The sequence below is a fragment of the Actinia tenebrosa genome, unplaced genomic scaffold (genome assembly GCF_029948245.1).
Source record: "Actinia tenebrosa isolate PJP-AT-01 unplaced genomic scaffold, QUT_ActTen_1.0 PGA_scaffold0__85_contigs__length_37466705, whole genome shotgun sequence".
NCBI classification, from domain to species: Eukaryota; Metazoa; Cnidaria; class Anthozoa; order Actiniaria; family Actiniidae; genus Actinia; species Actinia tenebrosa.
In genome coordinates this window covers 12,403,439-12,430,948 of record NW_028292569.1, presented here as the reverse complement: position 1 = coordinate 12,430,948, position 27,510 = coordinate 12,403,439, and the positions used below count along the sequence as shown (strand labels likewise).

The 27,510-nt window shown below is 39.1% G+C and overlaps 4 protein-coding genes across 4 annotated transcripts; 3 read left to right on the top strand and 1 right to left on the bottom strand.

The window, feature by feature from the left end:
- Positions 1–922: 922 nt before the first annotated feature.
- LOC116292379 (potassium voltage-gated channel subfamily A member 2) lies at positions 923–2,916 on the top strand. The gene has a single exon (XM_031699691.1). The coding sequence runs from the start codon at positions 1,176–1,178 to the stop codon at positions 2,433–2,435; it is 1,260 nt and encodes a 419-aa protein (XP_031555551.1). The 5' UTR covers positions 923–1,175; the 3' UTR covers positions 2,436–2,916.
- A 1,063-nt stretch (positions 2,917–3,979) lies between these two features.
- Positions 3,980–7,787, top strand: LOC116292395 (uncharacterized). The gene is made up of 7 exons (XM_031699713.2): positions 3,980–4,079; positions 4,550–4,623; positions 5,229–5,336; positions 5,807–6,052; positions 6,240–6,367; positions 6,731–6,800; positions 7,090–7,787. Exons 1-7 carry the CDS (start codon positions 3,986–3,988, stop codon positions 7,159–7,161), a joined length of 792 nt encoding a protein of 263 aa, XP_031555573.1. The 5' UTR covers positions 3,980–3,985; the 3' UTR covers positions 7,162–7,787.
- A 6,412-nt stretch (positions 7,788–14,199) lies between these two features.
- LOC148913529 (uncharacterized) lies at positions 14,200–17,914 on the bottom strand. Its single transcript, XM_089031290.1, has 2 exons — positions 17,639–17,914; positions 14,200–15,939 (listed from the first exon to the last, which is right to left on the bottom strand). Exons 1-2 carry the CDS (start codon positions 17,841–17,843, stop codon positions 14,318–14,320), a joined length of 1,827 nt encoding a protein of 608 aa, XP_088887416.1. The 5' UTR covers positions 17,844–17,914; the 3' UTR covers positions 14,200–14,317.
- Positions 17,915–23,934: 6,020 nt separating this feature from the next.
- Positions 23,935–27,388, top strand: LOC116297160 (lactadherin). The gene is made up of 4 exons (XM_031705329.1): positions 23,935–24,159; positions 25,613–26,089; positions 26,233–26,558; positions 27,013–27,388. Exons 2-4 carry the CDS (start codon positions 25,642–25,644, stop codon positions 27,172–27,174), a joined length of 936 nt encoding a protein of 311 aa, XP_031561189.1. The 5' UTR covers positions 23,935–24,159; positions 25,613–25,641; the 3' UTR covers positions 27,175–27,388.
- Positions 27,389–27,510: the final 122 nt, after the last annotated feature.

Genomic DNA, 27,510 nt, shown 5'->3' with positions numbered 1-27,510 from the left:
AGAATATTCCTTAATTTGAACAGACTTTTCATTAATGTTTACATTCACACCTGATATAATCAAATAGCTAGTTTTAGTACAAATTGAGATATTTTGTAAATCGACCAAAAACCGCAGGCTCTTTCTAGAATATTGCTGACTTTAGTTCAAGAATTATGCGTGTTTTTTTCCAAGACACTTTAAAGGTTCTTGCAAACCAGGAAAACGGCATCAAAAAGTATTGGATTATCGTGCGGTCGTCACCTGTTGTTTACCCTAACACTCAGTCGGTTGGCGGCAAAACAAGCTTCTTTCCTTCGCTGCTTTCTATATTAAATTATTAACTGCAGAAACATTGGAAGTAAATAACAAAAAAGATTTAGTTATATCAGGTACCCAACTGCGATTCTATTGTCAGACTGTGAAAATATTTACGAAGCCGCAGTCGGATAGGAATGCGAAAAAAAAACCAAGCGGAGAAAAGTAGTATTTTTGTATGATATTTTTAAAATTTTACTACGAATGTTATGCATTACATTGACACTTTAATAATTATTACCACGCATTATTACCATGTGTCTTTCTCTTAATTTCTATACACCTAAGAAAATTAGTTGTGTATTTTGAAAAGAAAGACACCAACATAGTGATGCTAATTGAGTTAAAATGAATTACAAACATAATGAAGTTTATAACAATTCAGTGTTGAATTTAAAGAAATTGTTTTGAATCGAATTGTGTAGCTTTCAAGACAAATCTCCAGCTTCCATAATGTTCCAATCCTTATGAGGAATGCGGAATACAACACCATTAACGTTATTTTGCGACTCTCTTATTAAACGCTCACTTTTATTTGGTGAGGCGAAATTCAAACTGAGAGTTTCCATCAATTTTTAATTCGTTAAAGGTTTAGTCATACGTCAATGTAAAAATCAACAAAAGTTAAACCTCAACCACTAAAGTCTTGGCTAATGTTCACGACGAAAATGAACGCAATGCATCCAGATGAAATGCTCTACTGAGATTCAGTCAGGTTCAAGTTCGATGCTTTTAGCTTGTCCAGTGAGGATTTTCCAATTGGTTTTGTTATCGTGTAGTTCAATAAGCACCTCAGATGCTAATCAAAGCAGTGCGATCAGCCGATTTCTTATTTTTCATGCGACATGTAAAATCCGAGTTGGCAGTTACTGGTAAAAATGACGGAGCGTGTGGTGATAAATGTTAGTGGAACAACCTTTGAAACCTTACCCGAGACTCTGAAACGTTTTCCCAAGACATTACTGGGATCTCCAAGAAAAAGACGAAGATACTACGACACGTCTATGAAAGGCTATTACTTCAATCGCCATCGAATTGCATTTGAATACATATTATTCTATTATCAATCAAATGGAAGGCTAGTCTTGCCTGTCGATGTACCCTTTCGTATTTTTACTGAGGAGGTCCAGTTTTTTCAGCTTGGAGAACAAGCGCTTAATTCCATTGCTAAAGGAATGTTGAAAAATAAAAAGAAATTACCGAACGGAACTTGGAGACAGAAATTATGGAATCTCTTTGAGCAACCGGATACGTCTATTTTAGCTCGAATAATTGCCATGTTCTCAATATCTATGGTTGGTGTTTCATTGGTATTGTCTTGTATAGAGACCATTCCTTCATTGAGAGTGCAAGATTGCTTAGATAGTGTACCGTCGAACAATAACAGCACCGTGCAATTTGAAGAACCATCGTATAACAACACTACAGGTTCTACTGGTTCTTTCACAAGATGTCAACAAAGACCCTTAAATGTGTTTATCTATGTGGAGACCATTTGCTATGTCTGGTTCCTACTGGAGTATTTGATTCGTTTATTGTCGTCTCCTGATAAAATCGACTTTTTCTGTTCTCTTCTCAATGTCATAGACTTATTAGCCATATTTCCATACTTCATCATCCTCATTGCTGGAAGCGAAAGGGTAGTTTCTCTATCTGTTCTGCGCATCACAAGATTGTTCCGAGTCTTCAGGATATTAAAGTTAACGCAGTATTCTAGTGGTCTTCGCATCTTAGGAAACACGATGCGCGCTAGTATGAAAGAACTCGAGATGGTGATGCTGTTTGCCCTTATTACAGTAGTCCTGTCTTCCAGCGCTATTTATTATGCAGACATAGATAGCAGTGAGACGAATTTCAACAGCATCCCAGGAGCAGCTTGGTGGAGTATAACGACTATTACTACAGTAGGCTATGGGGACTTGATACCCGTCACAGGACTCGGGAAATTCGTAGGATGTATCTGCGCAGTGCTTGGGGTTCTGATATTCTCTCTCCCTGTCATGGCATTTGCTACAAACTTCAACGCGTATCTCAAGTGTGAGCCAATACGAGGACAGCTGATGGACAGGAAGGCTAGCAGCAAGTCCTTCAAACGATCTAGTTCTTATTCTTCATACCGAACAAGTACTGACTACTGACATAATAATGTTAGTTGGCTGGCTGCCTTGAGTGGATTATTTTTAGGGGAAAGGACCCATAATCAGTAATCTAACCCCCCACCCCTCCCCCTCTCCGTTGTTGTAATAAAAAAATGTCCCCTCCCTTGTTTTCGATTCTGTTTATTCATAGTTAATAGAGATTAACTATTAACTATGGTTTATTGTAAAAGTGCTTGAACCTCTCGAGCCTGATTCCTTAATGAAAACACCCCCTTCAAATTCCACCGCCCTTCCCCCTCCCCGGTAAAAACAACGGTCACCTAGAGCGTGTATTGACTGGATGACCGAGTCTAAATTTAATGCAGACAACTACTGACCCAGATAAGCCAAGATTTGCAAACTCTCCAATGATTCTCAGATGTCATTCAAGAATGAACAATCGCCTTATTAACTACATCATAAAGGTTTTCCTTGTAAAGAATGTAAATGGAGTGCAATTAAATTGTCACTATTTGAAAAATCAGTTTTCAAGTGTTTGTTCATCAGGCTTGGCCAGATAACCTGAAGCCAGTTGTAGGCCAAATATACACTGCAATTCAAGTGTATCAATGTGCGTCATGATCTTGACTGAGAGTAAATGATATTTATATACTGATGTATTCATTCTATTAATGGTTATTTGGGTTATAGCTACAGAAGAGGAAGACTGAAATATCATTGACTTGCCAGTAATTTAAGAAAATTTCAGTCATGAGATAAAATACTAACACATCGAGAAGAATTACACGTACCTGAAGTAAAGAAAAGGTAAAATGAAACGGAAGCGATAAAATATACCAAACAAACATTTTCCTCTTGTTTTGATTGTGCGATGGATATTGTTTTTTTGAAAAAGCTGCGCGCACTATTTGATACTTTATCTAATAACGTGGAGCATATCTTTACTTAATATCAAGATCTTTATTAATGTATGGTACTCACTTTGACCGCATCAAATCTCTTCTTGTTTGTAAACTTTTGTTTGGCAAAAAGGAAAGAATACATTTGACGGGAGCAAAGTGATCCTAGATAACAATCTGAGCCAAAGGTCGACACGGCAAGAAGAAGTCGTAACCACGAAAAGAGAGTGACTTTGCGTAGTGGGTTGGCTGTCGCTCGCTTCTTTTTCATCATTCTTCCATTTTCTTTACTTCTTTCTCCTTTCTTTCCCACCGTTTCCTTCATTTTTTTAACTTCTTTTTCCCCTTTTTTAATTTTTGTTTTTATTTTCTTTATTATTTTACTTAGTATTATTCAGTTCCTTTTCGACGCAGCCATGACTCGAGGGGCCTACCAATATAAATATTCATTCATTATGTCCGCAAAAAGCTAAAACTCATCGGATTGGCCCCAAATTGCGTACAGAGACAAATAACAGCAGCAAAAACACACAGGCAAAAATTGGTAAGCTAGCTACAAAATTTGCTAAAGATATTACATTCCTTTGTACATTGCTTGGGCTTCCTGTGGTGTACGGCGCTAAAGACGGGAGTTAGCGTTGTTGGGGTTCCTGTGTGGTAACCAAGATATCTTGACAACAAACCTTCAAGATGGCGTCTGCGAATCCACTTCTGACTTTAGAGCGAATGTTAAACGGAAAAACCACACTAAAAACACAGAAAACAACCCACAATAATATCATATGTAAGTTATTAATCATTCAAAGCCATTTTTAAGCGTGTATTTTAATTAAATTAACTTTGCTTGAAAGCAAAACATGGAGAATGTTTCCGATATTTGTAGCTTGGTATTCATTCGAATGAAGCCATTTTAGTCTATAATAAACTTTTTATATTCACGAGTTCGATATATTTCAAATTTTACAAATCACAGAACCTTGTTTCTAAAGAATTCGAAGTTTTTTGGTATCACTGTGTCTTGATTATTTAGGGTCAGTGAAGAGGGACCCTGAGATCTCCAGCATGCAAAATATGTACCAATCCCTTATCCCCTTCTATATGAATCCTACTTTTGCTTCATTATATAATAGAGAGAAGACTAAATAGGAATAGAGTGTAATAGAATGCCAATCTTGTTTTAGTTCATGATTGCATCAAATTAATATGTAGTCTCTTGGCTTTCTACATGACCTTGAATATTTTACCTTTTATTAGGTATTGGCACAGAACTACTTAATGAATTGAGAAAAGTAATGGAAGAGGACAAAGACAAAGCCATCAAAGAAGCTGTAAGTCTTTATTGATATGCTTTACTGACTGCCGAGTCAAAACTCCCTGGAAATTATAATTCGGGAGGCATGGGTAGAATTGGATGCTAATGTGTCACTTTCACCACTGTGAGTCCAATGGGTCGGGTCACTGGTTCGAGCCATGAAGATGCCACATGTGAATTGAGTTGTAGCACAGCAGAGAAAAACACATTCCCCAATAAAAATCAACATGTGAGTCGAACGTTGTGTGCATAAAATAGTAAAAGGCCCTGTTACACATTGAAACTTTTAGCTTAAAATTGTGTGCACCAGCATTGCAAGACCAGTTTCACTGGGTTGTTACATGGTGCATTTTTGTCCTGGAACTTTTTTTGATGCACAAGTTTTGGTTGCACAGTAGAAAGCAGTTCCACTTTTTGTGACAAAAGCCAAAATTGTACCATATATATTTTCTTAATTACTTGGCTCCGACAACTAGCCAAAATTCCATTTTTTTAAGATTAACTATTGATGATTAAACGTAACTTGTTCTAACCATATGTCCAAGAAATTATCAAATATTGCTTATGCTCTATGAGTAGATATTCAGCCTAAGTCCTCCAATGTATTGATATTGATTCCAGTTGGCAGAAGCAGAGGCCAGAGCTCTTGCTGAAAGGATGCAAGCACTAGAAGAACTTAGAGAGAAAATGAATGATGAGAGGGAACAAGCCCTAGAGGAAGCAAGGATGGTAAGGTTTGCTTGTAGTGTTATTTGCCACACTCACCTTTCATCCCAGGTCAGGGGTCTCTAGGTTAACTCCTGGACTTGGCATCACATAGTATTTTTAATGGCTATTTGAATGCTGTTGGAGCAGTTTTTGTGTAATTATCAATGATAGGGTGTAACAAATGAGTAAAGGGGATTGGAGGCAATCTAAGACTATCATCACATTAAGGATAAGTAGCGATATTCCTTGGGTTGCTTGACCTTTTTACCTTGGACGTAATATTTTTCCATTTCACACCATGTGTCATCCTCTAGAGTATCATTACTTTGTTTAACGGTTGTGAATGAGAAGGGAAACTAATAATTGAAGCAACTCAAACAATAGACTTTTATTCCCAAGCTCATTCCCAATAGCCTTTGATTAAAAATAGGAAAACAACTCCCTTGTAAAATGATATTAATATTTATTTAATAATATTGATAATTCTTCAGAAAGCAGAAGAACAAATGGCTGAAATCAAGTATCGTTGTGAGGTGGCGGAGAAGAAGCGAGCTCGTCTCGCCTGGGAGAAATACATGAAAGAGAAGGCCGATGCTCTAGCTGACGCGGCGAGGAAAGCTGAAGAAGAGAAACAAGATGCTCTGAAGGAACTGACTGAATCACTCACGAGGAAGCTGAGAAATGAAGCTGCTTTAGAAAGAGAAAAAGCGGTTGGAGAAGCGCTTTCTATAGCGAGAGTAAGTCAAAAAAAGTTCTTCCCCGCTGTGTGAATCTTGACGCGCATTTTCCATTGTTAGTAACTTTTCTCGCCACACATTTTCTCTCATACGCGCGTTCAGACAAAAGCGCGGGAAACTATGAACTTTCATATTTATTTACTGAATGATCTTGACTAGGATTATTACCGACATTATTTTCTCGTAGAAAAAATTCGAGAGAAAACTAAAGGAAACGATAGACAAAACAACAGCTGAATGTAACGCAATGGCCGAAGCAGAAGCAAAACGCGTGGCCAGAATACACAAGAACCAAGTGGAAGGTCTCAACCAGAGGTATCACTCCACGTGAAGGGGTCTTCTGTTAGGTTCACTCAACATCCACTACCACTACATTAAATATTCGATGCATGCAACACTAAACCTGTCAGTTGCTAATTTTTTACGGAGGGAGGAAAACCGGAGAACCCGGAGAAAACCCTCGTGGCAAGGGAGAGAACAACACATCAAAGAAACTCAACTCACATGTTGATCTTTTATGGAGGGAGGAAAACCAGAGAACCTGGAAAAAAGCCCTCTTGGCAAGGTAGAGAACGGCAGGTCAAACAAACTCATCTCTTCACATATGTGGCTCAGTCGGGAAGGATACTTTAATTATTAGTATAACTTGATCTTTATCGCTTTCGACCTCTTTTTTAGGATAAACCAATTAAATGAAATACTTGATACCGAGAGAGACTCCGCCAAGAAGCTACACGAAACACATATTGTAAGTAAAGATAACCCTTTTGTGTTTGGGCTACCTGTGGTAGCGGCTAGGGGAAGCAGTAAGGGTACGAGTCCGGCGAGAAAGTAGTCCTGGTTAAGGTGGTGTTGGGGTTGGTTGTCGCCTGCTATTCAGCTGATTATTGGATGCATTTCTCATCAGCATGTTCTAAAGTTCTTTAAGAAACTTTCGTTTTTCCAAATATTCTCATCCTATCCTACAAATCTATCCAAGCGGTTTAACGTATTAGTTCACAATAATCTAACGACAGAGTAACTGATATTCTTCCTAGGCCTTGAAAGAAGATTACAAAAGGTTTCAAAACATAACAAGAGGATATCATTCTGACTTCCTGCTGAGATGACACAAGTACAGCTCTCTTCTTGTCGGTGTGGAACGAACAGCTGATCTTGCCAGATTCCAATTCAAAAATCAAAAGGGACTAAAATAATTTAAAGTAATATCAAATAGATATTTTGGTGTAAACACAACGCTCGTTTCACGGCTATGGCATATTTTTCAAAGCAGTTTATAACATGTCTGTTGCAATGGGCCTGACACAAGCGCTCTTTTATGATGTCGTCAGAAGAGAAGGATATTCTAGGAGTGCATCAGCATGGTGCTGACTCGTAGCCTCCACAGTGTTGGAAGAGACGGGCTTCGTTTCATGTAGTGATTGGAGCAATGTGGAGTAAACATGATGTCATGTCAGTGTGTGAGTATGATGGTGGCAGGACGTCTGTCACGACGAAAACAGTATCTTTCAAACAAAAATAATGTTTTTGGCCACAGATTTGTTTGTGCATAATCATGATTATACAGTAATCACAAGATAACGTGTTCAAAACACGATATTTATGTTTGTGTCTGTCAAACACCGAAAGCTTAAAGTCCTTTTGATGGTGTTTGTGTTTAGAATTACGCTTCATTATAGATTACTCTATCCATAATAAAGACTAAGGCGGTCGGTACTTGCCTATAACGATACAATTTGTTTTCTATGGGTGATTCTTTCTCGAGAAGCAAACAGATTTAAAGGCTTGATTGCGCATGCACTGAAGTAGTTGGAAGTTTTATTATTTGTGGTATAATATGCTACACATAAGGCCCTGGCTAAACGAGGAAACGTGTTTCCAGAAACATGTTTACCGCGCGCATGTTTCCTCGATGTTTCCCAATTTAGCCACATGCGAAACATTGCTGCGTGCAACAAATTTTGCTTCCAAGACGCAAAAAGTGTTTTTGCTGTACGGCAGAAAAAATTATATGTTTCCAAGACGCATGGAAACATTGTTTCCCGGTGTTTCCTGACAGTTTTGCCACCTTAGGAAACATTTAGGGAAACATATTTCCTCGTTTAACAATGGCCTAACAGTTGTTAAAGAAAACATCGATTACACACAAAAAATCTTTTGCAATTTAGATTACAGTTAGGAGATGTATTTCTAAAATATACGGTGAGCACATCTATCGTCTTCAGTTATAGTGGACGTAAAATGTATAAATGTACACCATCAACTCTTATGCTCTAGAAATTATTACCCAGAACACGACAGATGAAAAACTATCACCGATTCCTCTCACAGCGCATGCGTAAGATTTTAGTACCGTAAGGAATTATGGGGTTGAATCCAACTAAAACCTATGAAAGCCGAGCTCTGCACGCAGTCTTCGCTTTAAAGTCACATGAAGTTGTGAGCATCTCCGGGTAGGATTTTTTTACGCCTTTGAAAATCAAGGTATTCAGTCGTCACTCGTTTGTCTTTACCAAGCTTAACTTGCAGTATAATTTGGTCTTGTGATGTCTAGCCTTCCTTCTGACGCATAAGATTCTATCGAAGGTAAGATGATATTGATGAATACTCTGTGCAGCTAGAATATTGCTGACTAATATGGTGTCTTCATTGTAAGTTATGCCCAAATGAATCATTTCTATTTTACTGGCCCAAACTGTCTTTACAGGTCAGCCATGTCCTGCATTCTTGGAGAAGGACAAACCAAAGTGCGAGCAAACAGCAGCAGAATTCCTCAAGTTTCGCGCACAATTCAGAAGGGAGATCGTTGACTTTTTTGGTAAGACTAAAATCCAAGAAATGTCAAGGTAAATCATAGTGGTATTAGCAGAGACCCAGTATGTGTAATTCTCTTTACTTTGTGTGTGTGTTTACTTATTTCTTTACCTTTCCATCAGTTTTCTTGTAATGTGATTTAATGTAGAAAAATAATAAAGTATTATTTAAGAAAGAGTGTTTTTTCAAAGGATATCGATTACTAACCAATTACATGACTTTTAATCTAAACTGTCGTCAGTCGGCCACACATTTTCGTCGTCTGTTCGCTTTTTTTTCTTTTTCTTTTTGTTTTTCTTCTCTTTTCTTTTTTTTTTTTTTTTTTTTTTTTTTTTTTTTCTTCTACTTTTCTTTGTCTTTTTTTTTTTTTCTAGTGTATTTTCAGCAGTTTTTCTATTTTCCATAATCGTTCTATTTTTCGAATGCAAGTGCGAATGATTTCAGTGATGACATAGATTATCCAGTATCTGTTTTCTGACCTGGCGACGAATATCTCTAAAACCGATGATATAAATGACAGGATTTATACTAGAATGAAGAGCCAGTAAAGTAAGACACGCAAATGCAAATGTTATAGTCGCAGTGCTCACTCCGTACGAAACAATTACAACTAGACTGCAAATAAATGGTGCAAAGCAAAGCAATAAGCAGACAAGAACAATAACCATCGTTTTTAAAGTTTTTCTGTATTTCAGAACATTGAAAGTACTTTGCAGTTGATTAGGCTGTGGTGGATGTACTGTGTGGCCAATATGACGAAGACCGCGATAAGCATTCACGTAGAAACAAATGGTACTCAACAGTAGAAGACCAAGAAAACTGATCAGTGTTGGCACATGAACTTGATGTTGAAGGAATATAGAGGAAAAACCAAAAGGAAGAGAAAACATCCATCCAAGGTAAATTACAAGTCGTACTCGTCTCTTGGTGACTGTTATTCTGTATCGCTGTCTGAGATTGAAAGCCAAGTTTCTGTCGATACTTATCAAAGCGACCATCAAGAACGAAAGGACGCTTAAAAATGTTATAACAAAGCTGTAGATGGAAATGATCTGACAAACACCTTTCGCGTTCTTGTTTAAGATATGAACCATTAACAAGGTCTGTAGTGGATGATATACTAGACCAACAAGAAGATCTGTGAAGGCTAAGCTTGTTATCAATAAATAAGATGGTGTTTGTAGGTTCTGAGTCGTAAAGATGGCACAGTTTATCAAGGAATTACCCACTGACGCAGTCAGCGTTAGAACTACGTTGAAAACCAAGTTGACAATGCTCGGTGTCATGACCTGCTCTAATGCACCTTGTTTGTTCAAAAACTTCGTTAATTCTTCAAAACACTGGGCTTGTGTTGAGTTCATTTTTCGTTCGAGAAAACTCGTTAAGAATCAGGTATTCAAGTGAATGGTTGATTCGCAGTATAGGCTCACCCTTTATGCAAATCAATTGTCTTCAAGTTCGTATTGTATAATAACCAAAGCGTTCAAAACTCCAGCAGAGCTGCCTACTCTTGTGGGAAGACACTTCTTTTATTCCCGCAATAATAAACTTTGCCTCAAAAATAGTCGCATATAATTCCTTTCCTAGTTCAGAATTGTTGATTTGAATGTTTGTTTTCCTCTTCCAAGAACCTTTTCCTCATCAGTTCTAAAGCCGGCTACACGTCTGCTACTTCAAATTACTAGTATTAGCAAGCAGATGCTAAGCAACCAACTCGCAAAAGCTCCGAAAATTACAGAAAAATTATGGCGCGTTTAAGTAATGACGTCGATGACAATCATCCTTAGAAGTTTAACACTTTAACAATGATTAGCAATGGCTTCTGTGGATACAGAAAGTTTTAAAAACAGCTTTACTGATACATTAATTTTTAAATAAAATTAACCTTTTCAAAAATATGCGTTATTTATGAAGGATGCAAAATAGGTTATTTTTGGTCAAAAAGCATGGACTATAGCCCATGGTTTTGATCGATTTTGGGTCATTTTCACACCTATTCCAAAAATATGCATTATTTATGAAGGATGCAAAATAGATCATTTTTGGGCAAAAAGCATGGACTATAGCTCATGGTTTTGATGGATTTTGGGTCATGCATTATTTATGAAGGATGCAAAATAGGTCATTTTTGCTCATTTTTAGGCAAAATGCATGGACTATAGCCCATGGTTTTGATCGATTTTGGGTCATTTTCACACCTTTTCCAAAAATATGCATTATTTATGAAGGATGCCAAATAGGTCATTTTTGAGCAAAAAGCATGGACTATAATCCATGGTTTTGATCGATTTTGGGTCATTTTCCAACCTTTTCCAAAATTATGCATTATTTATGAAAGATGCAAAATAGGTCATTTTTGGTCATTTCTAGGCAAAAAGCATGGACTATAGCCCATGGTTTTGATGGATTTTGGGTCATTTCCACGCCTTTTCCAAAAGTATGAATTATTTATGAAGGATGCAAAATAAGTCATCTTTGGCCATTTTTGGTCAAAAAGCATGGACTATAACCCATGGTTTTGATCGATTTTGGGTCATTTTCACACCTTTTCCAAAAACATGCATTATTTATGAAGGATGCAAAATAGGTCATTTTTGGGCAAAAAGCATGTACTATAGCCTTAGGTTTTGATGGATTTTGGGTCATTTTCACACTTTTTCCAAAAACATGCATTATTTATGAAAGATGCAAAATAGGGTATTTTTGGCCATTTTTAGGCAATAAGCATGGACTATAGCCCATGGTTTTGATCGATTTCGGGTCATTTTCACACCTTTTCCAAAAATATGCGTTTTTTATGAAAGACGCGAAATAGGTCATTTTTCGTCAATAAGCATGGACTATAGCCCATGGTTTTGATGAATTTTGGGTCATTTTCACGCCTTTTCCAAAGTATGAATTAGTTATGAAGGATACAAAATAGGTCATTTTTGGACATTTTTGGGCAAAAAGCATGGACTATAGCCCATGGTTTTAATGGATTTTGGGTCATTTTCACACCTTTTCAAAACTATGTGTTATTTAAGAAGGATGCAAAATAGGTCATTTTATGCCATTTTTGGGCAAAAGCATGGACTATAGCCCATGGTTTTGATGGATTTATGGTCATTTTCACACCTTTTCCAAAAATATGCATTATTTATGAAGGATGCAAAATAGGGTATTTTTGGCCATTTTTAGGCAATAAGCATGGACTATAGCCCATGGTTTTGATCGATTTTGGGTCATTTCCACACCTTTTTTCTAAAAACATGCATTATTTATGAAGGATGCAAAATAGGTCATTTTTGGGCAAAAAGCATGTACTATAGCCCTATTTTTTGATGGATTTTGGGTCATTTTCACACCTTTTCAAAAATATGCATTATTTATGAAGGATGCAAAATAGGTCATTTTTGGCCATTTTTGAGCAAAATGCATGGACTATAGCCCATTGTTTTGATGGATTTATGGTCATTTTCACACCTTTTCCAAAAACATGCATTGTTTATGAAGGATGCAAAATAGGTCATTTTTGGGGGAAACGCATGTACTATAACCCTAGGTTTTGATGGATTTTGGGTCATTTTCACACCTTTTCCAAAATTATGCATTATTTATGAAGGATGCAAAATAGGTCATTTTTGGCCATTTTTGGGCAAAAAGCATGGACTATAGCCCTAGGTTTTTATGAATTTTGGGTCATTTTCACACCTTTTCCAAAAATATGCATTATTTATGAAAGATGCAAAATAGGGTATTTTTGGCCATTTTTAGGCAAAAAGCGTGGACTATAGCCCATGGTTTTGATGGATTTTGAGTCATTTCCACGCCTTTTCCAAAAGTATGAATTATTTATGAAGGATGCAAAATAGGTCATCTTTGGCCATTTTTGGGCAAAAAGCATGGACTATAGCCCATGGTTCTGATGGATTTTGGATCATTTCCACACCTTTTTTCTAAAAACATGCATTATTTATGAAGGATGCAAAATAGGTCATTTTTGGCCATTTTTGGTCAAAAAGCATGGACTATAGCCCATGGTTTGGATGGATTTATGGTCATTTTCACACCTTTTCCAAAAACATGCATTATTTATGAAGGATGCAAAATAGGTCATTTTTGGGCAAACAGCATGTACTATAGCCCTAGGTTTTGATGGATTTTGGGTCATTTTCACACCTTTTCCAAAAATATGCATTATTTATGAAGGATGCAAAATAGGTCACTTTTGGCCATTTTTGGTCAAAAAGCATGGACTATAGCCCATGGTTTTGATGGATTTTGGGTCATTTTCACACCTTTTCCAAAAGTATGAATTATTTATGAAGATTAAACTCATCACACGTAGATGAGCTTGGCGTTGGTGCTTGGGTGGGAGGAGCCTCGGGAACTCGGCGGAGGTCAGCGGTAACTATGGCAACCCTGTCACCTCCAAATGATTCTCCAAGGTGCTTGGAGAGGAGGAACAGGAAGAAGGGCCTCCCACCACAATGATCCAAGCACCAACCCAAACTAAGGTCACTCCAGGAAATTAAGCTTGAGAAAGATAGCGCGAGATCGAGGCTAAGGATTCTGTAGGTGTCCGGATATAACTTTGATAAGCGTTACTAGTCCATCTGCCAAGGGTTTGGATCATGTGATCTGGAACACCATTGCGCGCTGCAACTGTGGCGGCTCCAATCCTGAAGCTATGGCTGGAAAAATTACCAGTCACTCCCGCACCAGCGAAAATATCCCTCAGCCACGACGTCAGCAACTCTCGAGACAATGGTTGGCCATTCTTTAATAAGAATAGTGGACCTGAAGCATTTCCTCTTTTATGCAGAAAAGCGGACATTGCAGTCACCGCACACAGTGGGGAGACGCCACAACCAATGTGAACATAGCACCCTGCGCGGAAAGGATCGGTTTTGGATGCTTTGATCCATACCCGTAAGCACGATGGTCGGTCCAAATTATCAAACGACAAGTCCGAGACCTGCAGGTGAATGGTGGGGTCGAAACTGGCCAAGCTGGAGACCGTAAACTCTGCCGATCGCAGGAAACCAAAGTATGCGAGCGTACATGACGACCAAAACATGGCATGGTCAAACGAGTCAATATCCAGGGCCTTGAAAATGGTGAGCATGAGAGCGTCGGTAATCGGTAGACGCTGTGAAAACTGGGACCCTTGGGAACGTTTAATGCCCCGAAAGACTTGATGCAGCCGCGGACAATTTACCAATGGATCTGCGTGACCCTGCTCGATGTGAAGGGCCCGAACCGCTGACAGGTAGACTTTAATAGACCGATGCTGAAGCGACTGTGCCAGAAACGTTACAAAAAGACATAAAGTTCTCTCATCTGCAGGTAAGACAGGAACTTTGCCAAGCTGATGGCAAAAATCAATAAATTTACGCTGAGCAGACGCGTAAGTGCGACGTGTGGTGGGAGCCAGGCCATTTAGGAGGAATTCCTGACACTGTTTCTTTAGAGTGGACTGGTCAAGTTGAGAAGAAGCTGATGCGGAATTGGAGTTGGGGATCGGTGTGCTGAAGGAGCCAAACGCCTGAACTCCTGCCAACGAAAACGGGATAAGGCATCAGCGATTGCATTGTGGACGCCGGGTATGTGGAGCGACGAAAAGGAAAAGTTAAAGCGCGCTGCCGCTAGCAACAGACTGCGCAACAGCCGCATCAGGTCGGGGACTTTAGAAGTCCTGCCGTTCAGCATGAACACCACAGCCTCGTTGTCGGAACGAAAGATGACATGCTTTTTGGACCACCGATGGCCCCACACATGCGCGGCTAGAACGATCGGAAAGAGTTCCTTATATGCAATAGATTGAGAACCCTGCTTCTCCAACCAGACACCGTTGAACCACGCTTGGTCCAGAAAAGCTCCATAACCAATTGCTCCTGAGGCGTCCGATACCACCTGGGTATCGCCTACGACTGGGATACCAGGATACAGCCAAAAAGAAACCCCGTGCCACGTAGAGAGGAACTGGTGCCACCAGTCTAAGTCGCGATGGAACTCGCAATTCAGACGTATAGGATGGTCTCGCTTGCGGAAACAGCCTAGCAGGTCAATCATGCGCCGTATAAACGTGCGACCAGGCCACACCACCTTCACTGCGTGGTGGAGGTGGCCAATCAACGATTCTAGGTGATGTCTATTACACCAGCGTCGCGACCGCCAGGTAGCAATCAATAGTTTAAGGTTGCATAACTTATCTGCTGGCAAACGAGCAATTTGGTTCACTGAGTCCAATTCGATGCCTAAAACAACCAGGGTAGTATCAGGGCCTATGCATTTGTCGGGATGTAGCGGAACACCTAGAGTGCGGCATACTTGACGTGACTTAGCTAGGTTAACTGCGCAGGCGTCAGTGTTAGGAGGGCCCGCCATGATAAAATCATCAAGATAATGAACGAGATTGCTAACTTGGTAATTGTTCACCAAAATCCACTCTATCATCGAGGCTACCGCATTGAAAATAAACGGGGCTGATCGAAGACCAAAAGGTAACGCTAAGTCAACGTAATACTTTCCGCGCCACTTCATACCGAGAAGGTACCTGTCAGAAGGATGAACCGGAATATTACGGTAGGCCGATTCGACGTCGAACTTTGCCATCAGTGCTCCGGTACCAAGGCTAGAGATCATCCGAATGATTTGATCAACCCTGACATACTGAAGGGTAAAAGCCTCGCGGTCGATACCATCGTTCACGCTAAGTCCCCTGGGAGATGAAAGGTCGACTATGAGCCTCCATTTTCCAGGCTGGCCACGCTTAGGTATCACCCCAAAGCTGCTGACGTGCAGGTCAGGAAGGGGAGGTTCGGAGAAGGGGCCCGCGACCCTGTTCGACCTGACCTCGTTTTGCAGATACGAATCAATCACCTGAGGGTTGTGGATAGCGGTTTCCTTGTTACTCTTGGCCGATCTTAAAGAGCTGAGTTGACTTTGGAATCCAACTTTGAAACCATATCGAATCCCACTTAAAACATAAGCCACTTCAATCTGGTCTGGGTGTGATAGCAACTCTTGGGAAAACCACTCAACACTAAGGGGCGTGACGTCAGATACCAACGGGAGGTTAAGCATAGCTAAAAGAAGATACAATACGACCGTGAAAATAATAGCGACCGGCAGATGTTCCAAACTGCTCACACGACTTAAAAAGAGATACGTGAGGCGATAAACGACGAGTAAAGCTAATTACCCTAGATAGGAACTTAGACGGGGTAAAATTACATGCACATAAACATAATATATCGAGAGTAAAGTATATGCTATGGGAGGGGGAGGACCCACTCTGGCGATAACACGGGACTCGAAAAGAACGAAAAATTAGCAAAATAAACGCGTAAGAGGGTCCCGACGTAAAGCTTGAAATGCTGTTGCGATAGCATACAAAGGGACCTACAGAGACAGCTAGAAGACGGCTTAATTGTCCTAATAACGCCGCAGCCAATCATAGAGGCCAGACTGACAGCAAAGCTAATTTCTTAAGGGCCTGGTTACGCGAAAAGATTGTATCAAGGTTTTGTAAATATAACGCGCTAAAAGGTATGACAGCATAGAGAGATAACACAAAAGTCCTAGCACGAAAGGTTTTTTTTTTTTTTTTTAATATATATATATATGTATATATATCATATGCAATGAAATACCAGTGACATTGTCTGCGTTTCTCATAAAGCCTAGCATGCAGAAAAGAAATAACGACGGCACGAAATGTCCCGAGACCATTGAAACGTTCCAGACAATTGACAATACACAATCTAAATGCACTTGAACTGTCTAGACAAGATTACGAGCGAAAATTATAGAGTGCTATACAAGATAGCTAAAGCTAAAGAACAAATTAAACGGAACATTTTTTTTTTTTTTTTTTTTTTTTGTAAGAACCATAAGTATAACATAAAGTACTAGCGTGCTTGGATTAGCGGCGCTTAGACCTGTGAAGTTCCCCCGACGACTCGGCAAACGTGGATTTCCGTTTGGACTCCGAAGACTCGTCGGTCCCACTCGGGCAATCTACCAAGCGATGGCGGCCAGAACATGAAGAGCACTTGTGTGCGAAGCGGCAGCCACTATAACGCGAAGAACACTGCCCCCGATTCCAAGAACGGCATATGGTGTCGCTATTGGATGAGCCCTTGGGTTCTGCTCCTTCAGCAGCTGTAGCACTGAGAGCGCGTGGGACAGATCCCGCGGTGTGGAAACTGTAGAGCTGGCTATTGATGTGCGACCAGTCTGTGAGTTTGCTTGCTGCTGCGTGCTCACGAAAAGCCTTATCGTAAGACAGCCAAGCCCGGCCGCTAAACTGGCGATAGGTTCGCAGAATAAGCAGCTTGTAGAGCAAAAGATCTTTCCAGCGATTGGGAAAATAAGAAGTCAGCACGAGCGAGTAAATGCTGAACGCCTCGACCCACGTCATTATGTCCTCTACCTTTCGCCGCTGGCGCTTGGGCGTAGAGGTCAAAACGATGCGACCATCAAAGAAGAGTTGGGGCTCGTTTTCCGTCTCCACCAGGTTAGGAGAAATGAGATCGCTCATGTCGACGAACTTGCCACTGATGATCTGGGTAACCAGCTTTGCGGGAACGGGAGAGCAACCTGGGCCAACGATAAAAGGCTGATGCAAGACCGCCGAAACAGATGGCAATGATGGCGCCCAAACCGACGAGACGGAGCTCGGCACAGATGCTGAGAAAGCTAGCGTAGCGCTCGTGTCAGCCAATGACTGCGATGGTAGCGTAAAAGTGCTGGCGAATGAAGGTACAGGTAAAATAGACGTACCTGTAGCGTCCTGCGTAGCAGAAACCACTGCGGAGGTGGAAGAAGTTGGCAGTGCAGGCTGTGAAGAATAAGGTGGCGAGGAGGACGAGTTTCCTGACCCATTTGCAGAGGATGCCTCCAAAACCGCTTGAACAACCTCCCGGATAATCTCCTGCCGGTCTTCTGCAGAGAGTACGGCCGTACTACTTCGTGTAGCCCGAGACATAACGAGAGTATAGCGTAAAAACAAATAGCGTTGGTGTAGCGTACAAACTGCGTAAGCTAGCGTTAGCGATATGAGATCTCCTCTCATAGTAGTAGTATTAAATATTTTATTTAACCACATATAAAAAATAGGTCACTTTTGGCCATTTTTGGGCAAAAAGCATGGACTATAGCCCATGGTTTTGATGGATTTTGGGTTATTTTCACACCTTTTTAAAACTATGTGTTATTTATGAAGGATGCAAAATAGGTCATTTTTGGCCACTTTTAGGCAAAAAGCATGGACTATAGCACATGGTTTTCATGGATTTTGGGTCATTTTCACACCTTTTCAAAAATATGCGTTATTTATGAAGGATGCAAAATAGGTCTTTTTTGGGCAAAAAGCATGGACTATAGCTCATGGTTTTGATAGACTTTGGGTCATGCATTATTTATGAAGGATGCAAAATAGATCATTTTTGGCCATTTTTGGTCAAAAAGCATGGACTATAGCCCATGGTTTTGATGGATTTTGGGTCATTTTCACGCCTTTTCCACAAATATGAATTATTTATGAAGGATGCCAAATAGGTCATTTTTGGCCATTTTTGGTCAAAAAGCATGGACTATAGCCCATTGTTTTGATGGATTTATGGTCATTTTCACACCTTTTCCAAAAATATGCATTATTTATGAAGAATGCATAATAGGTCATTTTTGGCCATTTTTGGTCAAAAAGCATGGACTATAGCCCATGGTTTTGATGGATTTTGGGTCATTTTCACACCTTTTCCAAAAATATGCATTATTTATGAAGGATGCCAAATAGGTCATTTTTGGGCAAAAAGCATGTACTATAGCCCTAGGTTTTGATCGATTTTGGGTCATTTTCACACCTTTTCCAAAAATATGCATTATTTATGAAAGATGCAAAATAGGTCACTTTTGGCCATTTTTGAGCAAAATGCATGGACTATAGCCCATGGTTTTGATGGATTTTGGGTCATTTTCACACCTTTTCCAAAAATATGCATTATTTATGAAGGATGCAAAATAGATCATTTTTGGCCATTTTTAAGCAATAAGCATGGACTATAGACCATGGTTTTGATCGATTTCGGGTCAATTTCACACCTTTTCCAAAAATATGCGTTTTTTATGAAAGAAGCGAAATAGGTCATTTTTGGCCACTTTTAGGCAAAAAGCATGGACTATAGCCCATGGTTTTGATGGATTTATGGTCATTTTCACAGCCTTTTCCAAAAATATGCATTATTTATGAAGGATGCAAAATAGGTCATTTTTGGCCATTTTTGGGCAAAAAGCATGGACTATAGCCCATGGTTTTGATGGATTTTGGGTCATTTTCACACCTTTTCAAAACTATGTGTTATTTATGAAGGATGCAAAATAGGTCATTTTTGGCCACTTTTAAGCAAAAAGCGTGGACTATAGCCCATGGTTTTGATGGATTTTGGGTCATTTTCACGCCTTTTCCACAAATATGAATTATTTATGAAGGATGCAAAATAGGTCATTTTTGGCCATTTTTGGTCAAAAAGCATGGACTATTGAACTATATAGAACATTCCAACATCCAGCCTGACGAACATCTAAACCGGAGCGGGCTCCATCTAAATAGATCAGGAACTAAACAGTTTGCAACCAATTTTATTAATTTTTTAAAGAAGACATAGGAACTAACTGTCATGGAGCCCATAGAGAAAGGGAACAAGGGTAAGTCACGTAATTTAGACAAAATATTTGGTCGTGGTTTAACAATGGCTTCCTTAAATATTAATAGCTTAGTTGCGCACATTGATGAATTACGGGTGTTTCTCGCCGCATCTCCTGAAATTGATATCCTGGCAATCAATGAAACAAAATTAGACTCTACCATTATGGATTCTGAGTTACATATAGAGGGTTTCGATATTGTCAGAAAAGATCGATCTCAGAATGGTAGAAACGGAGGAGGCGTATGTATTTACATGAGAAACAACCTGAGTTATCAAAGACGCGACGACTTTGATGATGGGATCTTAGAACTCATCACTATAGAAATCTTTAAGCCACGATCAAAATCATTCTTAGTTAGTACTTGGTATCGCCCTCCCAACTCACCCCTCGAGTTATTCACGACATTTGAAAAGCTCATAGATAGCATTGATAAGACAAATCTCGATTATTATTTGTTAGGTGATATAAATTGCGATCTCTTAGAACTAACGAGAACGAACCTAGCTTCATCTAATTTAATTGATATTTTGGATATCTATGGGCTTTATCAGCTATTAAATGAGCCAACACGTGTAACGCATAACACTAAATCATTAATTGACTTATGTGTGACAAACACTCCCGACAAAATTAGTAAGTCAGGTGTGTATCATCTTGGCATCAGTGATCACTCTTTAGTATTCATGACGAGAAAAATTCATTACGAGCCGTCAAAGGCTCGCAAAATTGAGGTACGTAACTTCAGAAATTTCGATCAAGACAAATTTTTGAGTGATCTCAAACAACTGCCATGGTCAGACATCAAGTCTTACGATGATCCGAATGATATGTGGATTCGCTGGAAAACCTTGCTAACCAAGTGTATTGATTCCCACCTGCCTGTTCGCCACAAGCGTGTGGGAAGGAAAAACTCACCATGGATCACAACGGAGCTAATACAGAAAATGCGGTCACGTGACCAATTGAAAAGGAAAGCAATTTCCACTGACAGTGACTTATTTTGGAAAAAATACAAAGAATCGAGAAACAGGATTAATAACGAAATTAGATTAGCGAAGAAAAAATACTTTACGGAAAATTTAGCACTAAATAAATCTGATCCTCGGAAAACATGGCACCTCCTTAATGATCTAAGTGCTCGAAAGGCTAGCAAATTTTCCGGCGTTTCCGAAATTAAAGTTGCCAATAAATCAGTAACCTCACCAAGTGAGATGGCCGAGATTTTCAATGAACATTTCACAAGTATAGGCCAGACTCTAGCCAATAAATTACCTCCGTCTGACATTAAATTTGAATCATTTCTGAAACCTACAACTGGTAAAACTTTCGCTATCCAACCTCCAAGTGAGCAAACTGTTTGCGACTTGTTAGGAAGTATAAAGGAAAAGAAAGCTGCAGGCTTAGATAACATACCCAACAAATTGCTAAAAATGTCCGCCTCTATAGTGGGACCATCTCTCACTGTGATTTTTCGACAATCTATTAAAATGGGCATTTTTCCTAGGGAGTGGAAAATAGCGAAAGTAACGCCTATATTTAAAAAAGGGGAGAAAACTGACCTAAACAATTATCGCCCAATCTCGGTCATTCCCACTGCTTCAAAGATATTTGAGAAGATCGTTTATGATCAACTATACGATTATTTGAATGAAAACCAGTTATTGACGGAATGCCAGTCAGGCTTTCGCTCCCTGCACAGCACTGTCACCGCGTTGCTCGAAGCAACGAACGAATGGTCAGTTAATATAGACAAGGGACTACTTAACGGAGTAATCTTCATAGACCTCCAAAAAGCCTTCGACACCATAGATCATGAAATTCTTTTGTCCAAACTATCGAATTATGGTGTAGATGAAGGCTCACTCAAGTGGTTCCGTTCTTATTTACTGACGAGGTCTCAGCTGTGCAGTGTTAATGGAAGTCTGTCTGAGCCTTGTACTGTGAGCTGCGGTGTACCACAAGGCAGTAATTTAGGCCCACTTTTATTTCTCCTGTATATTAATGACTTACCAAATTGTTTGGCGCAAGCCATAACAAGAATGTTTGCTGATGATACCAGCATCAGCGTTCATGGTAAAAATGTAGGAGACTTGGAACCAAGCATCAACACTGAACTCACTAATATACATCAGTGGTTGTTAGCAAATAAGCTAAGCTTGAATGTAGCGAAAACGGAATTTATGATTATTGGGTCCCGCCAAAAGTTCACAGCGCAATGCGATTCCACTATTAATATTGCGATTAATGGAGCTAGCGTTAAACAAGTTGATCACACCAAATCTTTGGGTGTCACTATCGATAAAAACCTTAATTGGTCAGAACATGTTAACAACATTTCGAAGAAAATCTCTTCAAGTATAGGGGCTCTAAAACGTGTTCGCCCATTTATTTCGACCGATAGTGCCATCCAAATCTACGAAGCCTTAATTCTACCCAAACTGGACTATTGTAGTGCAGTTTGGGATGGATTAAGTGATAAACTATGTGTTCAACTACAAAAGCGTCAAAATCGAGCGGCTAGAGTTATCACAAGATCTAACTATGACATAAGATCTAGCCATCTCCTTGACCAATTAAACTGGGATACACTTGCAGTTCGTCGTAAAAAACAAAAAGCCCTACTAATGTTTAAGACGATGCAGGGACGTACACCAGTTTACTTACAAAACCTTTTCTCCGACTACCATACTAAATACAACCTTTGAAATCATGATCATAAACTGTCAATACCTAAGCCACACACTGAATATCTAAAACGATCATTCAGCTATAGTGGGGCAAAATTGTGGAATGACCTACCGTTAAATATAAAAGAGGTCAAGTCAGTACGAAAATTTAAAACGGAAATTGATAGTTTGTACAGTAAGAAAAGTTGTAACTAAGGGCTCCACGGCAAACATGTAAAACAGTAACTAGCTTTTTAATCGTAAATCTTTACTTTTAAACATTTTTAGGCAATCGACTGATGTTTTTACCGTGGCAAAATAAAGAAGCTTCCTTCCTTCCTTCCTTCCTTCCCATGGTTTTGATGGATTTTGGGTCATTTTCACACCTTTTCAAAAATGTGCGTTATTTATGAAGGATGCAAAATAGGTTATTTTTGGGCAAAAAGCATGGACTATAGCCCATGGTTTTTTATGGATTTTAGGTTATTTTCACACCTTTTCCAATAATATGCATTATTTATGAAGGATGCAAAATAGGTCATTTTTGTCTATTTTTAGGCGATGAGCATGGAATTTAGCCCATGGTGTTGATGAATTTTTGTTCATTTATTTAGATGCATTTTTAGTTTTTGAAGCCAATTTATAGTGAGATTTTGAGAATTAAGTCTTTTTTTCGTGTTTTAAAGGAAAATGAAGTTATAAAGAAAGTGCGAATGATGAATTTGATGTGAAGCAGCTGACAATACTTACACGCTTTGTACATGCGCAAACCATTTGATTCGATGATGTTTGAAGATAGCGGTTTTTAGCTGTGCATGTTTATGTGTACCTCTATTTATTGTTGAGGGGAGGGGGTGGGTAAGAGGATTTAGAGGCGCGAAGACATGGTTTTTAGACAACTGGAAGGGGATCACCTGCGTAAGATAAAGATTTAAATGAATAATAAACTAACTAGCGACCAATATCAAAAGGGTTATTATTCATTAGGTACCGGCAGCCACCATAAGAAGATAGTGCTCCCGCATGGGGAAAGTTATCTAATCTTTATGATGCTGCAAAAAATATTCTAAACCCGCCAGGCGTTAAATAATGACTGGTTTGTAACACAGTTTTTTTTAAACTTTACATTAATTTTTTTAAACTACCCACGTGACCTTTGTAAGAGATCAAAATACAAAAACATGGCCATTGTCGAGTGCCCTTAATAATGGATGCTAATGAAAAATCTTTTGTTAAATGACACCAACATGGCCGCGATGACGTAACGTCCAATCGAAGAATATTGCATATAAACTTTAACCTTAAATCTTATCAAACAAAATAAGTACGCATATCTTCCCACGTATATCTGTGAAGGGAAAACTTGAATGGATTTAGTTGAGGATGATCATTGACGTGGTAAGATAAATATTGAAGCAATCATTAGATTGAGTTTCATTTCTGTTTTACTTCCTCAATAAACTTCTGACATCTCTTTTTGTTTCTTTTGGCTTTCGGATTAATTTTCTAGCGATTTCTAAAGGTTCCAATTATGCGGAATGGTGACTCGTTAATTTTAGTACTGATATATATGTGTGATATTTGTCGGGAGAGGTTGTGCAGTTGTTAAGAGACAAACTAGAGTCCGTGGGTTTAACCAGGTGCTGAAATGCTATCTATCGTGACTGGCAGCTGTTTTTACTTTCCTTCGTAAAAAGGGTTTTTGTTTGCTTTGATACGAATCCTTTCGTTCAGTTCTTAGAGCTTATAGTTAGACGTTGCAAGGAAAATATATTGGGAAATGCTTGCTAAAGCGAATCAGTGGAAATATTAGTGAAACACCTTGATGTTTAACTACCGAACTACTTCTGGTAAAACGCTTACGGGTTTGTAGAGTCTGCTCCTATCACACGATAACCTGGCATCTTCTTCACTAAATATCAATAACAGGTAAACCGCTATTTTAATCTATAGGTAGTTCATCAGTTATGAGTGAAACGGTCAAAATAAAGATCGCATACTAAATTTTACTCTGGATTTTTCATACCTCGTCGCTACTTTCTTGTATTTAATACGAAAAAGTATACTGTTTGGTGTAATTCACAATCACAGGGGAAAATCTGTACGTGTACCGTGACTTTATCGATAGAATGAGACTCTGATATTGAATTGTTAAAAAGGCATAGCAAAAAAACTGTCTTGTGTAAGTAGGTGGTATAGAAGAACATTTTAGCTGATAAGGGGAAGAAACGGGGGAAGAAACGGGGGAAGAAAAATGATAAGGATCTGAAATTCGTGAAGGGCACTGTGCCTATTTGGATGTCATTAGAGAGACACGACATTTCATGGTCCAGTTCTCTTGCTCCTCTATTAGAACCATGCAGTTTTCTTTTCTTTTACTATATTTCCCATTCATTCTTCAAGATGAGTACTAGTGTACATAATATAAAAAAAACTATTGTAGTCACAGAACGAGCTGCCGTTCCTTCGCTTTCCCGCGACACTGTCTGTCTAAAAGACGACACATAATCTAAGCGAAATCCAACAAGCTGTTTTTATTGGCGAACCTTTCGCTTGTTGAAAAGGTTTCGTTGGTCAAAAAATCCACCAATAGAGATGGTTGAAACAAAATAGAATAAATAGCTTTTCTCTTTAGTATCTCTGAAAAACAAACACAAAGTAAATGAAGAAACATTTTAACTAGATAGACTTAAAAGTGAACAAATATTTCAGTGTTTTGCATTAAGAAATGAAGTCTTTCTTTGGTATCATATTAATTCAAAGCTCAGCTCAGCATCGATATGTGGCCTTGTGTCTGTGTGTGAATCGTTGTAGTAATATACACTTATTTCAATAAGGTTAGTCGCCTGAAAAGCAACAAAGCTGAGACCAACAAGGACTATGGGTAGTTACATTTTAACTGTTGATGGATTTTAGATCTTTTACCAGTTACAGTCTCACCTCTTCTGAGCATCCTCAAGCTGCAAATCAAAAGCTTTACTTGTTTGATATTAAAAGTTTCCCATGATCCTCAGAGATCTCAACTTTCTAGGTTTTTTGGTGACTAACTTTATTGAAATAAGTGTAAGCAAGTATAGCCTACAAAGTGAATAGTGAAAATTGAATTGCATATTGACTGAAGAAATTCACAGGCACCAGTAATTGTCCTCTGGTTTTTCTTCCTTCACAAGACTAAAAAACTCCTTTTTGTAACACACCGGCTAATAGACCCTGTCGCTGAAAAGGTTTCCACATCGAGCCTATCGAAAAGCAAAAAGTCACGCCATCCAATCATAACGCAAGAATTAAGAGTGACGGCATCGTAAACGTGTTCCATCTTTTTTTATTGAAATCATCATCCCATATATCTAAATTAAGAATAAAATGCTCTTTTTTACTGTAGATCGTTGCCGAGATAATCTAACAAATGTAATGCAGTACGTTGTTTTTGGGATTCTCCTAACAAGCCTCCTGACTGGTCAGATAATTCTCGACCCAGTGATCTCACACCGACTGCATCATGGATGCCAGAACGTTAGTTCAGTAGCCAATTACAAGCTAGAAGGTCACGTGTTTGATACCATATATGGTAAAAACTTTGAAACATGCGTTATATCATGCGAGGACGACAAACGATGTCTCAGTCTCAACTACAAGCACGTGACAAGAGCGTGTGAATTGAACACGAGAAGTAAATCAACCAATCCCTGTGATCTGGTACCACGTGATGGTGTGGTTTATATGGACAGTTTGAAACATTACACAAAGGACGCATGCGCACTGTTCCCTTGTAAGAATGGTGTCACGTGCTTGGTGACGTCATGTTGCCGTGGTTTCAAGTGTGACTGTGGGGTTTTTTACACAGGTGAATTCTGTGAAGGTAAGCTGGTAGCTAGGAAACAACAGTATATAGGTGGCAAGGAGGCAAAGAAACCTTTAGATTTTATGTGCCTTAAGACTCTCGACTGAGGCACAATTAAGCGTAGTTCTGACTGCTTTGTTTTGAACGTTTCTACTTTGCAGATTGCACCTTGCTTGGCGAACCTCTTGGGATGAAAAGTAAGGCCATTCCCGATGCAGCACTGCAAGCCTCATCTTATCGCCCGGGATATCCACCATCTAATGGTCGCCTTGACGACGATAAGGGCTGGATCTCTTCCTCAAATGACGTCATGTCTCCTTATTTTCAAGTTAATTTAAAAGAAACCAAGAGTATATCTCGTGTTTGTCTTCAAGGGACAAACATTTCGAGCTTTCCTAATGGAGGCGCGTGGATTAAACAGCTATATTTTTCCTTCAGCTTGGATGGTAGTAACTGGACAGATTACATCACACAGGACGGACATAAGGTACCATTATACTAACAGTAGATAAGGATAAGAAAGACATAGTATAGACAAAATACTTTTGTATTATATTTCTATAAAATAGCATCTAAAATAATATAAGACACGAACCGAAGAACGTAAAAAAGTAGATGGGGCGCTTTACTTTAAGTGTACGATTTTATCTCGGTGTGCTTTTTGCGAGCTCTGCAATAGTTTACTGTGCGCAACGTCATATTACTCTAAGCCTCCACATAGTTCAACTCACTGTAAAGCTTCAGCAGAGCCCTGATCTCCCTTCTTTTCAATCAGTGCTAGTGGTTGCGTACGACGTCCCACTTAACAATGTCGCACATCACGTGTCCTACCTCTGAAACAGACTTGTGCTGTGTTGATGGCGGCGTTACACATGTCATGTCTGTAGCATTCTTGTCGGTACTGACATTTGATACCAGAATTCCTGTCTTTTTTTCTGTAGCATCTTCAAGGTTGCACCACAGTGGAGGGCAAGAAATTCTTTAACTTCACAAACCCGATGCAAGCAAAATACGTCCAGATCAGACCAGTAACGTGGGAACAGTTTCCAGCACTCAGGATGGAGTTGTATGGATGTGAAGCAAACCTGAAAACAAATAAATAGAGTATCTCTTGATCAAGAGAGCGGACAACAATGCTCCTTGGAGCTGAATGTCAAAAGCGTCAACTCTCTTTCCAAATAGTATTAACTTATTATTATTACGTAGACGGATGTCGTTGTAATAAATGTAGGACATATCACGTGACCTGTATCATGTAACATTCTAGTTATATTAATTTCTTATTTTAAAGTCATTTTCGATTTTGCATCTGCTGATTCAAACATTACAATGGTTAATAAACAAAAATGAATAAACAGACTATTTACCTCGATTTGCTAAATTCGTACTAATCATTACGTCACGGTATTAGTAAAGAAAAAGATATAACTAGCTAAAAA

Coding starts and splice junctions, on each gene's coding strand:
- LOC116292379 (XM_031699691.1), top strand. CDS start 1,176: ATGACGGAGCGTGTGGTGATAAATGTTAGTGGAACAACCTTTGAAACC.
- LOC116292395 (XM_031699713.2), top strand. CDS start 3,986: ATGGCGTCTGCGAATCCACTTCTGACTTTAGAGCGAATGTTAAACGGA. Junction 4,624..5,228: donor ACAAAGCCATCAAAGAAGCT/GTAAGTCTTTAT, acceptor TATTGATTCCAG/TTGGCAGAAGCAGAGGCCAG. Junction 6,053..6,239: donor AAGCGCTTTCTATAGCGAGA/GTAAGTCAAAAA, acceptor ATTTTCTCGTAG/AAAAAATTCGAGAGAAAACT.
- LOC148913529 (XM_089031290.1), bottom strand. CDS start 17,843: ATGTCTCGGGCTACACGAAGTAGTACGGCCGTACTCTCTGCAGAAGAC. Junction 15,940..17,638: donor TGCTACGCAGGACGCTACAG/GTACGTCTATTT, acceptor ATCTTCTTTTAG/CTATGCTTAACCTCCCGTTG.
- LOC116297160 (XM_031705329.1), top strand. CDS start 25,642: ATGCAGTACGTTGTTTTTGGGATTCTCCTAACAAGCCTCCTGACTGGT. Junction 26,090..26,232: donor CACAGGTGAATTCTGTGAAG/GTAAGCTGGTAG, acceptor TCTACTTTGCAG/ATTGCACCTTGCTTGGCGAA. Junction 26,559..27,012: donor TCACACAGGACGGACATAAG/GTACCATTATAC, acceptor TTTTTTCTGTAG/CATCTTCAAGGTTGCACCAC.